The sequence below is a fragment of the Cercospora kikuchii genome (genome assembly GCF_019650295.1).
Source record: "Cercospora kikuchii DNA, contig_00005, whole genome shotgun sequence".
Taxonomy (NCBI): Eukaryota; Fungi; Ascomycota; class Dothideomycetes; order Mycosphaerellales; family Mycosphaerellaceae; genus Cercospora; species Cercospora kikuchii.
The window spans coordinates 1,030,792-1,045,544 of record NW_025408586.1 but is presented as its reverse complement, the minus strand read 5'-3'; the positions used below and the strand labels follow the sequence as shown (position 1 = coordinate 1,045,544).

The 14,753-nt window shown below is 53.5% G+C and overlaps 4 protein-coding genes across 4 annotated transcripts; 3 read left to right on the top strand and 1 right to left on the bottom strand.

Moving 5' to 3' along the window:
• Positions 1-9: 9 nt before the first annotated feature.
• CKM354_000819400 (uncharacterized protein) lies at positions 10-902 on the top strand (the record flags this gene model as incomplete). Its single annotated transcript, XM_044803562.1, has 4 exons — positions 10-34; positions 116-131; positions 252-744; positions 822-902. The coding sequence occupies 4 exons, from the start codon at positions 10-12 to the stop codon at positions 900-902; spliced, it is 615 nt and encodes a 204-aa protein (XP_044659497.1).
• Positions 903-2,315: 1,413 nt separating this feature from the next.
• CKM354_000819300 (uncharacterized protein) lies at positions 2,316-5,741 on the top strand (the record flags this gene model as incomplete). Its single annotated transcript, XM_044803561.1, has 3 exons — positions 2,316-2,940; positions 3,009-3,227; positions 3,280-5,741. The coding sequence occupies 3 exons, from the start codon at positions 2,316-2,318 to the stop codon at positions 5,739-5,741; spliced, it is 3,306 nt and encodes a 1,101-aa protein (XP_044659496.1).
• A 1,199-nt stretch (positions 5,742-6,940) lies between these two features.
• CKM354_000819200 (uncharacterized protein) lies at positions 6,941-7,297 on the bottom strand (the record flags this gene model as incomplete). Its single annotated transcript, XM_044803560.1, has 1 exon — positions 6,941-7,297. The coding sequence occupies one exon, from the start codon at positions 7,295-7,297 to the stop codon at positions 6,941-6,943; it is 357 nt and encodes a 118-aa protein (XP_044659495.1).
• A 1,118-nt stretch (positions 7,298-8,415) lies between these two features.
• CKM354_000819100 (uncharacterized protein) lies at positions 8,416-13,371 on the top strand (the record flags this gene model as incomplete). The annotated part of the gene is made up of 2 exons (XM_044803559.1): positions 8,416-8,886; positions 9,001-13,371. The coding sequence occupies 2 exons, from the start codon at positions 8,416-8,418 to the stop codon at positions 13,369-13,371; spliced, it is 4,842 nt and encodes a 1,613-aa protein (XP_044659494.1).
• Positions 13,372-14,753: the final 1,382 nt, after the last annotated feature.

The following is a 14,753-nucleotide window of genomic DNA, read 5'->3' as shown; positions in this document are numbered from 1 at the left end:
ATTATCACAATGGCGGGTCCAGCGCGACGATTAGGTATACCTCCACATCCAATGCCTTCCTTTAACGTTGAGGAAGAAAAAGTGTCTTGAGCTGATGATGGCTTCTCGAAAACAGCACGACCAACACTATTGTGAGAATCCCACCAATCCCGTCTTCACTCCACGCGCCCAACCTCTTTGTCGCATCGCATCCTCCCACTCACCTTGAGACCCACAAGCCACCACATCGCTAACTGCCAAACGTGATTCAGTATCTGCGACCTCCAAGAGAAATTCGCCAAAGCAATCTACAACTACCCCGCCGTGATAGACACGACGCAAAAACTCCTCAAAGCCTCCCAAATCCTCTCCATCCCCGTCGTCGCAACAACCCAGCTCCGCTCCAAACTCGGCGAGACATGTCCCGAATTGAAACTCGATGCTCCGGATGGAGTGCAAACAATCGTGCATGCGGATAAATCGAAATTCTCAATGTGGACGCCGGAGGTGCAGAAGGCATTTCAAGAGTTGGGGAGCGAGAAACGCGAATGCGTGATTGTGGGGATTGAAAGCCATATCTGTGTTACGCAGACGACGTTGGATTTGTTGAGGGAGGGGCATAAGGTGTATGTGATTGCGGATGGGGTGAGTAGTTGTAATCCGCAGGAGATCCCGATTGCGTTGCAGAGGCTGAGGAGTGAGGGGGCGGTGGTGACGAGTTCGGAGAGCTTTTTGTATGAGTTGATGGGGGATGCGAAGATTGAGGTGAGTCGCTTCTTGCTCTGGGCCTGATGCGCGGAGAATTGTGGATGGGATCGTGTTGTGCTGACTGATTATTTTAGGAATTCAAGGCAATCGCTGGGTTGGTGAAGGAATATAATGCAAAGACTAAGGAGAGCCTGCAGGCACTGTGTAAGTTTTGAGGGTTGCAGGCCGACTACGAGACATGCTGTGAATGATTTCAATGAGAGTCGACGTGTCTGAAAGTGTACAGTCCTGTGCATATAAACGAATTGAGAAATGATTAATAAGATCGTGAGCGCTCGGGTAATACATGAGCGCGTGCGGCCGAATTCGTCAAAGTATGGATAGAGGTCCGAAGGGGGATATTTTTGTCCTGGGTCGGTCAGCAGCGCTGAGCATAATGCCTGTTCCATCAGGCTGTCGCTGTCCTGCACTCCTGGAGCACGACGGCTGACAGGGCGCTCGGCTCACGCATAAGCCACGAGGATAGCATGCATGCAGTGAGGCGCGATTCTGGAACGCGAAAAGCGCGGACGCGCTCTCGCAGTGCAGCGTGCAAGTGGCGTGTTTGATGTTGGGCCAGGAGAATTGGGATTGATGATTGCGTGGGCCACGCAGGCAGGAGGAGAGTTTAATGGGGGGAGCCATGTTTCGAGATGAGGATGTGCCCGTCATTTTAAGTAGAGCATCGCCAGCGCCAGCGCCCGCCGCGGCTACAACACCCATGATGAGCCTCGTTCGCGGTGCGCCGCGCGGGCAGCAGCAGTGGCGGCAGCGGGGGCCGATGCGGTATGATTCAGTAGAAGACCAGTCTTGCCCGTGCAAGTGGTGGTGATTGTTGTGGTGACCCATGTGCCGCGGACGCCGTGTGATCGGACCCGCGCAGCATATTGTTTATTGTCTTTGTCCAAGACCGCCGACGAGAGTGGGTGCAGGCGCACGCGTGAAAGGATTCCACGCGGGTCAGAGACAAGACAGGACCAGGTCGGCCTGATCAGCGTCGATTGCTGCTGCTGCCACTGCTTTCCTGCAGCCCAGAGGGATCACCGCTCCCCCAAAGCAGCACCCTCCGCCATCACAGTCGCCCACGTGTTGCACCACCGCCCGCTCCATCACCGCCCGCCGGGTCGACCGCATTCTCTGCTGCTTTCCGCCGCGTGTTGCCTCTCGTCGCTCGCAGAACCTGCCAGTGCGCTGCTCTACTGAAACGGAAGGCTCGGTCAATCTCTCTGGCTCGTCTCGAACAGGGGTCCGGACACGAGAGTGCTTGTATTCACCACCAATTACTTTACTTTCCGCACGCGACGGCCTCCACGACACCACCACCGCCCACCACTCCTTTCAGCGCTGCCCGCCGTCGAGTGGCGTCGCACGCACCAGAACACGCCCCGGCCAGCGACCCATTCCTGCCCTGCTGCACCCGCCCGAAACCCTCGTGTCTGGGACGCTGTCTCCCAAACAGCCGACCGCCGCTGCAACTTCCTCCGCTCGCTGGCACGCTGCTGCCATCCACCGTCGTGGCCCATGGGAGCGGCACTCCCCAGCATAATATCTGTGGGACCGCGCCGGTGACACAGGAAGTCTGCAGAGCCATGGCGGGTCTTGCACATCCCTCCTCGAGGTTCGAGCAACAGCCCTCGGCGACAATGTCACGACCCGGCTTGCAATCACACCACAGCAGCTCCGTCCCTTCGACACCACACCAGAAGCCGCGCGATTTAGGCCGCTTTCACTCCAGGTCGCCATCACCGCACCGCAACCTTGCCAACCAGTCGCCACGCTCCGTGGCTTCAGAAGCCGTGGACAACCAGAAGTCGAGTAGAGCCAACACTGGCGTGTGCGCCTTTGAATCTGGCAGCGAGTTCCGGAAGCGACGCATACCCTATGTTGATGGCGGCAACGAGGAATTGGGTCCGCCCAAGAAGGAACCCAAAAAGACATTACAGCCCGAAGAGCAGACGAAGCTGAGTGCTGATGTGCGCTACCTCTATGACCGGTTACTGCCAGATATGGACAGCGAACAACGGCGAAAGAAACTAACAGCAAAGTTGGAGCGAATATTGGGAGAAAAGTGGCCAGGGCATGAAATAAGCGTGAATGTCTTTGGGTCATCAGGGAATCTCCTGAGCACGAAGGACTCGGACGTGGACATTTGCATCACAACAGATCTCAAACAGCTCGAGTCGATGCACTCGCTGGCAGAGGTGCTGCACAACAGTATGTCTTGCGGGCGCTAAAACACGCACCAAAGCGTACGACGCAGACCAAGAGCTAACCCCTCCCAGATGGCATGACCAAAGTCGTCTGCCGACCGAATGCCAAAGTGCCCATTGTTAAGTGCTGGGATCCAGAGCTAAGGTTGTCGGTCGATCTGAATGTCAACAATTCGCTCGCTCTGCAGAATACGCGCATGATCAAGACCTATGTGCAACTGGATAAGAGGGTGCGTCCGTTGGCCAAGATTATCAAGCACTGGACTAAGTGTCGGATCTTGAACGACGCTGGTAAGTCAATGTCATACGTTTCCCCTTCGATACAGTACTGAGATTTCTCCAGCATACGGCGGCACCATCAGCTCTTATACATGGATTTGCATGATCATAAACTTTTTGCAAACACGGGATCCACCAATTCTACCTTCGCTTCAAAAGATTTCTGACTGCCGGACGAAGCTTCCTTCTGGAGAGATCTCCCCGTTTGCGGACGACGTCGAATCGCTGTTGCGGACACGGAGAGGCTTGGGCGCAGAAAACACAGAGAGTCTTGGAGAGCTGCTGTTCCAGTTTTTCCGACATTACGGATACGAATTTGAATATTCCAAAAATGTTGTTTGTGTACGAGAGGGACGAGCGATTTCGAGAAAGGAGAAAGGGTGGGATCCAAAGATCAATTACCAGGATAAGGAATCGAGGGTGCGGCTTTGCGTTGAAGAGCCGTTCACACAAGATCGGAATCTGGGCAATTCAGCAGACGACTACGCTTGGTATGGCATCCACCAGGAGATCAGACGTGCTTTCGACCTTCTCGAAGATGGGCTGCAACTGCAGAAGATGTGCGAGGAATTTGTGTTTCCACCGGAGCCGGAGCGACCGATATTTCAAAGACCACCTCCGAAACCCAAGCCCACCTTGACGAGGAGCGCATCGCAGACAAATCGATCCAACCAGGAAGCCGGTTCAACGCGATCACGAAAGAACAACCGGAATACGTCTGGGCAAAGATCTGGCAATCGAAGGGCATCTAGTGGCGCTGCTTACAGTCACCATCGGACGGGACTGCCCTTCAGCCCGCCTCTTGGTGGCAATCCTGCAGACTATTTTCAAGTCAAAGGAACTTTACACGAACAGCTGTTCCAGCAATACCAGTTCCTGCAGGCTCAACAAGACGCACTCAGGCATCAATTGGAAAGGCAACAACAACAGGTTGCTGCTTCCGCGCGAGTTGGTGACTTGGCTGGAACCGGTTCACCTCGACCGCGACAGTATGCCAACGGACTTACGAGTCCACGCTTTGCGGATCAGCCTCCCCAGTCTGCACCGTTATTACCTGGATACCTCTATCACTACCCAGCGGCTGCGCGATACCCACCTCCTTCACCATTGTCACAGGCTCGACAGAGGGACGGAACGAACACAAATCCATCGTCACCATCACTCGTGGCTGCAGTACCAGCACTGCGACGGAATGGTCATCGTGCCAGTGTGCCAGACACCTCGGCCGGCTCGATTAGGTCACAGTCTCAGCCGGGACGTTCTTTGCCGCATCCGCTGACCCTGCAGCAACAAGTACATCCTGGCTACGATGTTTCTGGAGCGCTTGGCGGGCAACGTTCCATTTCGCAGGTTCATGCTGGCCACCCTGGTCTGCAATTACCCCTGAGTGCTCAGTTCCCCGGCATCCATCCTGCTGGCCATGCTTTCGATAGTGCGATGCCAAAGGAATATGTCGGATACTTTAGCTCACCGCAGCTTGGACCTCAACATTTCTCAAATGCAAGCCAGATGCAGCCACCCATGATGACGCTTCGAGACCCTCCTACGCGTCAAAGAAGAGTAACGCCTGACTTAGCGCCGCCCGTGGTCAATGGCAGACACAACTCACGATCACCTTCGCCGCTGGGGCATCTGCGAGAACTGTCACTCAATGGTGAAATGACCGCCGAGCCGATGCAGATGGGAGAAAGCCCCAAAGGCACTATACAGCCTCAGACACCGTCGACAGTGCCGCTTGGTCAACCTCTCAATTCAGGCCCACTCGTGGTAAATGGTAGCACAACTGTGCCGGTCATCGTCAACGGGTCATCACGACCTTCAGTACCAAGACCTGTCGAGAAGACTCATGTGAATGGAGTGGCTGGGCCTGGCATTCAGCTTCAGAACGAGGTCTTGTTCAGCCCTCAGCACGAAGATTTATCTCGGTATCGCCCGCAACCGATCCGAACGAGCTTTGATCAGCCCGCCCCGGAGCGGCGTGCTAGCGACTTCGAGAATATCCCTCCGAAGCAAAAGCCGGCGCCAGAACGAAGCACGGCTCCTGTGCCCAATGGAACGCACGTCAATGGGGTCAATGGGCATCACTCAGAGTTGAATGCGCTGCAACCTTTGGGAGCTCCAATGCTATCGCCAGTGGCCGAGCTTCGTACCCCATCACCAACTCATGCCAGAACGTTTGAACAAGAATCATCAAAGCCTAATGGGCTGTTGAAAGCCGCCAAAGTCGCCGATGCTAAACAGGCGTTGCATGAGAGCCAAAGCCTCAAGGGCGAGACCAAGCTTGGGCACGAGAGAAGGGGTAGCGCACCAAACCCATCGAGCCCCGCCACAGCAACTCAGGGCAAGGGTTCTGCCTCCCAGAACGCCTCGCTGGGTGTTCCGTCCTCGAAGGCCAACGAGTGGCAGACTGCTCCGGGAGGCAAGCACAAGCACAAGAAGAACAAATCTTCGGCTAGTGCGAAAATCGCAAATGGATCTGGTGGGCAACCATTGCCAGCCAATGAGTCTGAAAGGAAAGGTGGCTGAACCACGTTGGGAGAAGAACATTCCTACATCTACGTGCCTACGAGCTCTGCCAGTGACGATCCAAGGCCAGAATAGAGCTGCCTCAGCGCGATGCCGGGTGCAAGATTGCTCGCAGATAGAGTTGGTCTTGGCTTTCAGGCGCTCAATATCCTCCTGCGGACCAAGGTGCTTGAGGCCTTCCGCACTGGTTGCATAGGAGCTGCCCTACTGTTGGAGCGGAGGCCAAACATTTCGGAGCCATACAACCGGCTTATGACGAAGTCTGCAACGGTGGTCACGTATCTTGCAGCGCAAACGGGGACAAAAAGCATGATGCCGGGAATTCGTGGGCGGGGCAGGGAGGCGTTGGAGTCATTGCAGCATGCCGCTTGAGGGGGAAAAGCTACGTCACCTATGGTTGTTTGAATGATCGACACTGTGATGGCATACGAGCGGCTCGGTTCATTGTATGTGAGTGTGGAGTGGATGCAAGAGAAACGATGATTATCTTGACCGATAGCCAGAGGCAGGCAAGAGGAAGGCAAGAGGAAAATTTGTTGTATGATGGATGAAGTGATTCGACCACAATTATTTCATGCTACTCGTGTGACCTCCTCATAGGCTTCCAATTACCCCTCGGCACCTCCAAGTGCTATCACAATACACTCACGTCGACCAACGTGACACGGGTGATGGTGTTCGACTTGCACGTGAGCAATAATCTGGGACCTTCGTGTGCGGTAGGCGAACCCCTTTTCCAACCTCTCACCATGACTCCGCCACCGCCCTCCTTGGCGCTGGCAATGAAGACTGCGCATGAGACTGACCAGGCCGAATCGTTTCACTACGTCTATGCGTGCTAGATGCGCCATTGCCTCGCTTGGGAGTGTTTTCTGCTGAAAGGCAGAATTGGCCGCGCGTACATGGCTCGATCTATTCTTGACCAAAGCTAAAGTGGATACGAGGCCAGGCGAGGTTATTCCGACTGCAGCTTTGAATTGTATCGCAGTCTTTTGGTCCATGTTCGGTTCGCCGTTTTCTCATTGTGTAGAGAGTCGCTGGCGTCTTAGAGGATGCGAGGAGGCTGCTGCTAGTCCTCAGGCTGGGGGATGTGGTTGGCAGCGTAGTTGATGCGGATGGAGTCGTTGCTGAGTTATCCAGCTCGATTCTCGTCCCGCCGGTGAATGTGATCATTGAAGGGAGATCCAGATATGCTTTTTCTAGCCGCGTCCTCTCCACATATCGTCGGGCATATCCATTCCGACTCTCCTCGCTGTGAGGCGAACGCGCTCCTCTTCAGTCATGTTCATGCCAGGATTGTATCTTTCCACCAGCGTCGTGTACATTCTCTGCGCGGCAAGGTATTGCACATATTGCTCGGCTTCCTCAAGCCGTCTTTCGGGTGACTTTTGTGATATTTGATGTTGTAATGAGGCCGAGTCGCCCGGTTGGCTGGCGAAGTCCGCGCGGATGTGCTTCTGCATGGGCGATGGGTTGGCGAGCAATGAGGGCGAGCGGGCTGGTAGTTCGCGCAGGAAGCGACGGTAGAGGGAACGGGCTTGGACCTGGAGAGACATGATAGCGGTGGTGGTGTTCAATGGCTATGTGAACGGAGGACAGGCATCATGCAACGACAGAAGCGCAAGCTGTCGGAGCTTGTCGGGCATGCCAAGATCGTGAACAGGACCTCGCTCCTGCCCCTGCTAGGTCCTTCTCTAGTTCAATTCAAGCAACTGGCTTGCCGCTCTATTGATCTTGCAACCATGTCCGAGGCCACGGCTTATAGCTGTTTACCTCGCAAGCGGTGCCCCTTTGCCAGGCAATATCCGACTCTGGCAAACCTCACCTGATACTTCGCTCTGGCAGATCTTAGACTTGGCACGGGCATACAGTACGTAGTGCTGAACCTTGTTGCTCTTCCAGTCCTCCTGTTCTCCCACCTGTGAACGTCCTGGCGCGTTCAGAAGTGCCTCAAACACCTCAAGACACAAGACACAAGAGCGAGCATCTGTAAAGTTCGTCAGGCAATTATACCACCGGAGAGCCTGTACATCTGCCACCGACTCATTCGTCACTGGACATGACAACCGATCTCGCTTTGACTCTTTCGGGAAGGACGCGGGAACAGTGCTGCGCCTCGGGCATTGCAGATCGTTGAAACAAAGGAAAGGAGAACCTGTCATTTTCCATCTCATACCATCGGGTTTGACATCATGGACTGCGACTAAGTGCATCCTTCTATGCCCGCAGATGAGGCGCTGCATCCTACTGTAGCTTTCACCGGCGAATTCTTGCCGCCATGTCTTGGCATGCGGCCAAGGTCTCCGCCGTTGTACGCGACACGAGCAACAATAAACCCTCTCCATAAAACAGATCAAGCCTGCCTACTGAACAAGCATGTGAGGACGTAACGTTCTTGGCAGCCTCTTTACACGCTAAAGGGCCCATGCGGTACCCCAGGCCGATAGAAGTCGTTTCGGCCAATAATGAGCGCGGCCGGTTTAGAAGGATCGGTATGCTTTCGCGGCGGCTCGTGTTGTGCAACAAGCGTAAATACTTTCAGGCACCTGCAATGCCACTCACTGCTCCGATATCTAGCACAGCCCGGCGGAGCTCTCCATATGGAGCTGTTCCTCTGCCCTCGAACAACTGACATTCCTTCAGAGTTCCTTTGGGAACAACCACACACGACAAGATGCGGATAACGCAATTTCTCGGACAGACTTGGACTCTGACTGAGAAGGACCTGCTGCTGATTGTACGGCGAAGATGGCTCAGCACCTTTATTCGAGCCCTAGCGTTTCCTGTCGTTCTCACAGTCATCCTCGCGTCAATCAAAAACTGGATACATAACGATGGAGGATATGGCATCGGCACGCCGTCGCCGATCCGATCACTGCCAGAAGCCTTCAACGCCGTGGGAGATGCCAGGAAGAAATTCGTCATCGTGGACCGAGGTCTTCAAGGAGACGACATTCGCTACATTATCGACCAGCTGCGCGACATGGCAAACAATGGCGGGCGAACAGTGACCATGCTCACAGACGACTATCAGATACCTGGAGTCTGTCCTAGCTCCAGCAAGGGCGTGACCGACTGCTTCGCTGCCGTGGACTTTTGGGGCTCACCTGCAGACGGCCCAGACCAGCTCTTCAATTACACAATTGTAAGCAGACTCGCACCCTTACCAATCGCCCTCAGAGAAAGCAAGTCGATCCTCGATCGTTCGAAGCAGTAGCAGCCCTTTCCTTGTCTTGTAACGTATGCTAACAATATTTAGTGGCAAGACAGTGTCATCAGTGGTGCACGGGTCGACAGGGACGACAATGCCGTTCAATTGTATACCCTCCCACTGCAAAGGCAGATCGACTCCTTGATATCTGAAAGAAACAACGGATCGCGATTGCCAGACACCATCCTACAATACCCATTCACTTCCACGACACAGGCGCAGAAAGATTTCGAGGACAGCAAGTTCTTTGGACTGCTCGTCACTCAGGCCATTGCATTCGCTCTCTTCATCGGTATGGCCGGAATCGCCTATCATCTGACAGGACACGTAGTCCGACAACGGGAGGAAGGCATGCTGCAATTGATCGACGCGCAGATGCCAAACAAATCACGCTACGAGAGCCTGGTCGCGCGAATGCTTGCTACACATCTCGCATTCGATATCGTCTATATGCCAGGTTGGATCATCTGTGGAGCGGTCGTGGGAGCTATCATATTCCCCAGTTCGAGCACTGGCTGGTTTGTACTGCTGTACATCATGGCAGGGCTCGCAATGACAAGCTTTTCCATTCTGGCCAGCTCGCTCTTTCGGAGACAGCAGCTTTCTGCGATTAGCGCAATAGTCGCGGCCATTGTCTTCGCCATTGTCGCTCAATTCACGCAGTCTGGTCAGAAATCGACATCCAACGCTGCTGCGACTGCTACTGGGCTACTGTTCCCCCCAAGCAGCTTCGTCTACTTCTTGGTCTCCGGTGCTGTTTCGGAGATCTTCAGCCAGCCTCTGAAGCCGAACACTACCTATCCGGAATTGCTCATTAACTTGCTTGAGATCAATGTGTGGACACTCACCCCTGCTCATTTCTTGGGATTCTTGGCTTTCCAGATTGCAATTTACCCTATATTCGCCATTGCCATTGAGCGCTTTCTCTGGGGTAGCTCTTTCCGTGGACGACACTTGAAGTCAAAGGACGACATGCAAGGAAACGCACTCCGAATCAAGAATTTCACAAAGCGGTACAACAAAGCCGTGAAGAAGAGTGACCGTACCCTCGCGGTGGATCAGCTGTCCTTGGACTTGTATGCTGGGTCAATCACAGTCCTTCTTGGTGCAAATGGATGCGGGAAGTCCACGACGATGAATTGCATAGCCGGTCTCGAAAGCATTACAGATGGCGAGATCGACATCGATGGCAGCGGTGGAATTGGGCTGTGTCCTCAGAAGAATGTCATGTGGCCCGATATGACTGTGAAAGAGCACGTTGCATTCTTCCAGAAACTGAAAAACCCTTCAATGGCGAATGCGGAGAATAAGACAGAGGTGGAACGTTTGATCGAAGGCTGTGACCTCAAGAAGAAAACAAATGCCAAATCCAAGACCTTGTCTGGTGGACAGCAGAGGAAGCTGCAGCTAGCAATGATGCTGGCAGGTGGCAGCCAAGTGTGTTGCATCGACGAAGCTAGTTCTGGTATTGATCCGCTGGCGCGCCGTAAGATTTGGGAGATTCTTCTGCGCGAGCGAGGACATCGTACTTTGCTCCTCACCACGCACTTCTTGGACGAGAGTGAAGTATTGGCAGATCACATCGCGCTGTTGTCGAAGGGCAAGATGAGAGCTGAAGGCACTGTGGCGGCACTAAAGAACTCTCTCGGCGGAGGCTACCGTGTGGTGCTACCAGGTGCTGCAAAGCCTATTCAGAATATGCCAACAGGTGTTGCAGAGAGCCAAGAAGGTGGCAACACTATCTTCAAGGCCAACGACTGTGCGTCACTTACTCTTCTGCTTGGAAACCTTGACCGGAATGGCGACACCAACTACGCGATCGAAGGCCCCAGCATCGAGAAGATATTCTTGCAGCTGGCTGATGAGATGAAGCACGAGGAACAACAGAACACTTACATCAACTTGAAGAAAGACAGCGCGGCAAGCGAGGCCACCGCGGTACACGGCTCGATGTCATTGCACACCGGCAAACCTTGCGGACCTGTTAAGCAGACCCGTGCTCTTTTCCGAAAACGCCTGACCATCCTGAAACACAACTTTATGCCCTATGTGGCGGCTCTCTTCGTCCCGCTCGTGGTGGCTGGTGTTGTTACACGTTTCCTGGTGAATGTGTCTTCATCAGGCTTACAGTGCAGAGATCCAAACGAGCAGTTTTCGTACCAACTCGTGCCATCCGCTTTAACCCCTGGCTACATCTCCTACGATCTCATTTTTGGTCCGCCCGACGTGGTTACGAACGACACACTCGCTGCGCTGGTTCCAACAAAGCAGTTCTGCTATCCAGGATCTTCATACTGCAATGACGGTACCGACACTTCGAACTACTGGGACTCAACCGTCTCAGTGGACACGCTGGCAAATTTCAATCAGCAGATCAACAATGGAGTGCAAACCCAAGCGAATGATAGAGGTGGCTTCTTTATTGACCCAAATGGCCCACCAGTCTATGCATGGCTCGCTGACTCGTCCAGTGATTCCTGGCCCGCGTGGCAGATACTAGGTGTGCTCGATATGGCCTTGACAAACACCTCGGTTGCTGTCTCGTACCAGGACTTCGCCCAAGGCTATGCGCCACGCGATTTCTATGAATCTCTCGTCGCCGTCTTTACCACTCTGGGCTTCGTGCTCTTTCCAGGTTTATTCGCCCTCTATCCGACTCGTGAACGATTACAAAAGGTTCGAGCAATGCAGTACTCCAACGGAATCCTAAGTGGACCCCTCTGGACGGCATATGCGCTCTTCGACTTCTGCTTCTTGCTTCTCATTGCCGTTCTGGTAACAGTCATCTGGTTCACCAACGGCTACAACTTCTATGCGCTGGGTTACATGTTCGTTGTCTTCCTGTTCTACGGTACAGCAGCCACGGCATACGCTTATGTCATCTCGTTATTCGCTACTTCTCAGCTTGCCGCAATTGCAATGACTTGTATCCTGCAAGCTGTCATTGCCATGCTGTTCTTTGTTGGCTGCTTCCTGACAGTCGACATGGCTGACTTGAGCGTCATTTACAGCCAGATGGAGATCTTGTTCTGGACGATTGGTCTCATATGTCCAGCTGTCAGTTTGATGCGTGGACTCATGGTTTGTATGAACGTCTACGCTATCTCCTGTGCTGGATCATTCCGCTCGACGAACCCCGGCAGTATCACACTATACGGAGGGCCGATACTTTATCTGGTTCTGCAATCGTTCTTGCTTGTTGCGTTCCTCATTTTTTGGGAATCCGGTCGCAGCCTCGAAGCTTTTGGCATTCGGATTGGCTCAAACCGTAAGACTCACAGCAATAAGGATACTGAGAAAGAAGTCGGATCGGATTCCGATGTAGCAGAGGACATGAACCGCTTGACATCAGCAAACGAAGGCCTCCGCGTGCGACATATCTCTAAAACCTTCAAACGCAATCAAGCCGTCGATGATGTCAGTTTCGGCATCCTGCCTTCGGAGAAATTCGCGTTGCTTGGTCCAAATGGAGCAGGAAAGTCCACAATGATCTCACTCATCCGCGGCGACATTGCACCTGATGCTCTTTCTGGTCGCTCAGAAATCTATATTACTGGCGACAGCCTTAAGCATACTCCTGTTGCCGCTAAACAACATCTCGGCGTCTGTCCTCAGTTCGATGCCGTGGACTCCATGACGTTAAAGGAGAACCTCGAATTCTACGCCCGCGCGAGAGGCGTCACCGGGAAAGAAAAGGATGAGAACATTCATGAGATCATCACTCGTCTTGGATTGACAGATCACAAGAACAAACTCGTCAAGAAGCTGTCTGGTGGCACGAAGCGGAAACTCTCACTCGGTATTGCGCTGGTTGCAAATCCATCTGTCCTTCTGCTCGATGAACCATCTTCGGGCATGGATGCGGCAGCAAAGAGAGCTCTTTGGGCGACTTTGGCTGCTATATCCGCTGGAAGATGTTTGCTGATCACGACGCATAGTATGGAAGAAGCTGACGCGCTTTGTGATCGTGCTGGTATCATGGCGGGGAGAATGTTGGCTCTCGGAACGATTCCGGACCTGCATCAACGATTTGGCGACAGAGTCTATATGCAACTTGTGCACAAGGATGCTCCGAGATCGAGTCTGAAAGATGTAGAGGATCTGTGGGCGTGGGTGAGGAGGACATTTGTTGTCGCTGGGACGGAGAGGTCAGTCGGTGGGCAGGTGAGGTTCTCGGTCCCAGTGGAGAGGAAAGAGGGCTCACACGAAGATGGACTGTTGGATGGAAGGAGTATGGGAGCTTTGTTCCGGGCTGTGGAAAGCAGTCGAGAGGAGATGGGAATCCGGGATTACAGCGTCAGTCACGCGACGCTGGATCAGGTGTTCTTGAATGTGGTGGAGAGGCATGGTGTTGATGAGGAGAATTCTGAGGGACAGGTGAAGAAGGGCCTAGTTGCGAGATTGTTGAGGAGGTCATGATAGATGCTCACGATAGATGCCGATGGAATTACAGCATAATCGAACTTCAACGGGACCACCCAGGCAGTATAGCTTGTTTGGTTATTAGAAATATAGCTAATGGTACATGCTCGACAGTTCGCAAAGCGACCACAGTCCGAGATATATGCAATTCGTCCATTGAATTGCATGGAAGCAATCGCTCAATGAGTTCCGGACGAATATAGCTGGGTCTGCGATCGGCGCTCTGTTCCGCAACAACTTGCACACAGCATGTATCGCGAAGAAGACAGAACCTCCAGCTAGCGAGAACACTGTCAACGCTGGGTCTTTTGAGTTCTGTTCCGAGAACAGCCGTCGCCAGGGTAGACAGGACCACAGATAACTGCTCACGATCCATCCCGCGGCTTGTAAGTTGATCACGGAAATGGCAACTTGAGCGCATTGCAGATTATTTTCTGTGGGATATTGCTTGAAGATGGCACGCCACAGGCTCCGCAGACGGTCGTAGAACGAGTCATTCTTGCACACCAATTGGACCAATGTTGCAAGACACGGTGGGAAGAGTATGGCAAGTATTCCGCCGTACGATCCAAGAACATTCCGGTTGTCGACCAGACCGAAGATCACGGTGCTAAGTAGCGAGATCCCGCTGAGCATTGCTCCTGAGCTGACTCTTCCACCTACTTGCAAGACAGACGAGAGGGACAACATCAGCGGTAGCCAAATGTGCCGCCAAGAAGGCGATGTGGACTTGGACAGTGGATGAAGAGCAAGCATTATCCAGCCGATTGATGTCAGTGTGTACGGCCAGATATCCGACTCTGGCAAAAACGCTTCGCCCCAGGTCAGAGTGACAAATTCGATCAGGATCAAGGCATGGTGGCTGAGTGGGATTCCCGTGTGCTGTTCTTGATGAATGATGTTCCAAATGCTCCAGAAGTAGGTCAATGAGTGGGTGACTACTAGGAGGATTCGTAGACGGTGGCCAGTAAGTGGAAGCCGCAGGCCGCGCCTCATGTGTCGCAGCCTGGTACTCAGAAACCAGAGAGCAAGGATGATTGGCAGCACTGGGCCGGGAATTCGTAGACCGCAGAGGTCTAGCAAAGGATGCCGAGCTGCTTCTGGATGCTCCATGATTCGGCCGATCTGAGTACATTGGCGGTGGTGCTTCGAGGCTGAAGGGGAGAGTCAGTGGAAGAGAGATGCATCATCTACACGGCCTGTTTGAAGACGTTGTTGTTACGCGGCAGTCGGCTGAAGGTGGGACGTAGTTGTGCATACACTTTTTGAGGGTTCATCGACTGCCAAGCCTGGGCCGTTTGTGTTACGAGAGCGACACTTCAAGGGCAAGCGTGCTACTTGCCAAAACCAGGAAATGATTGGGAATTCAGATGATTAGC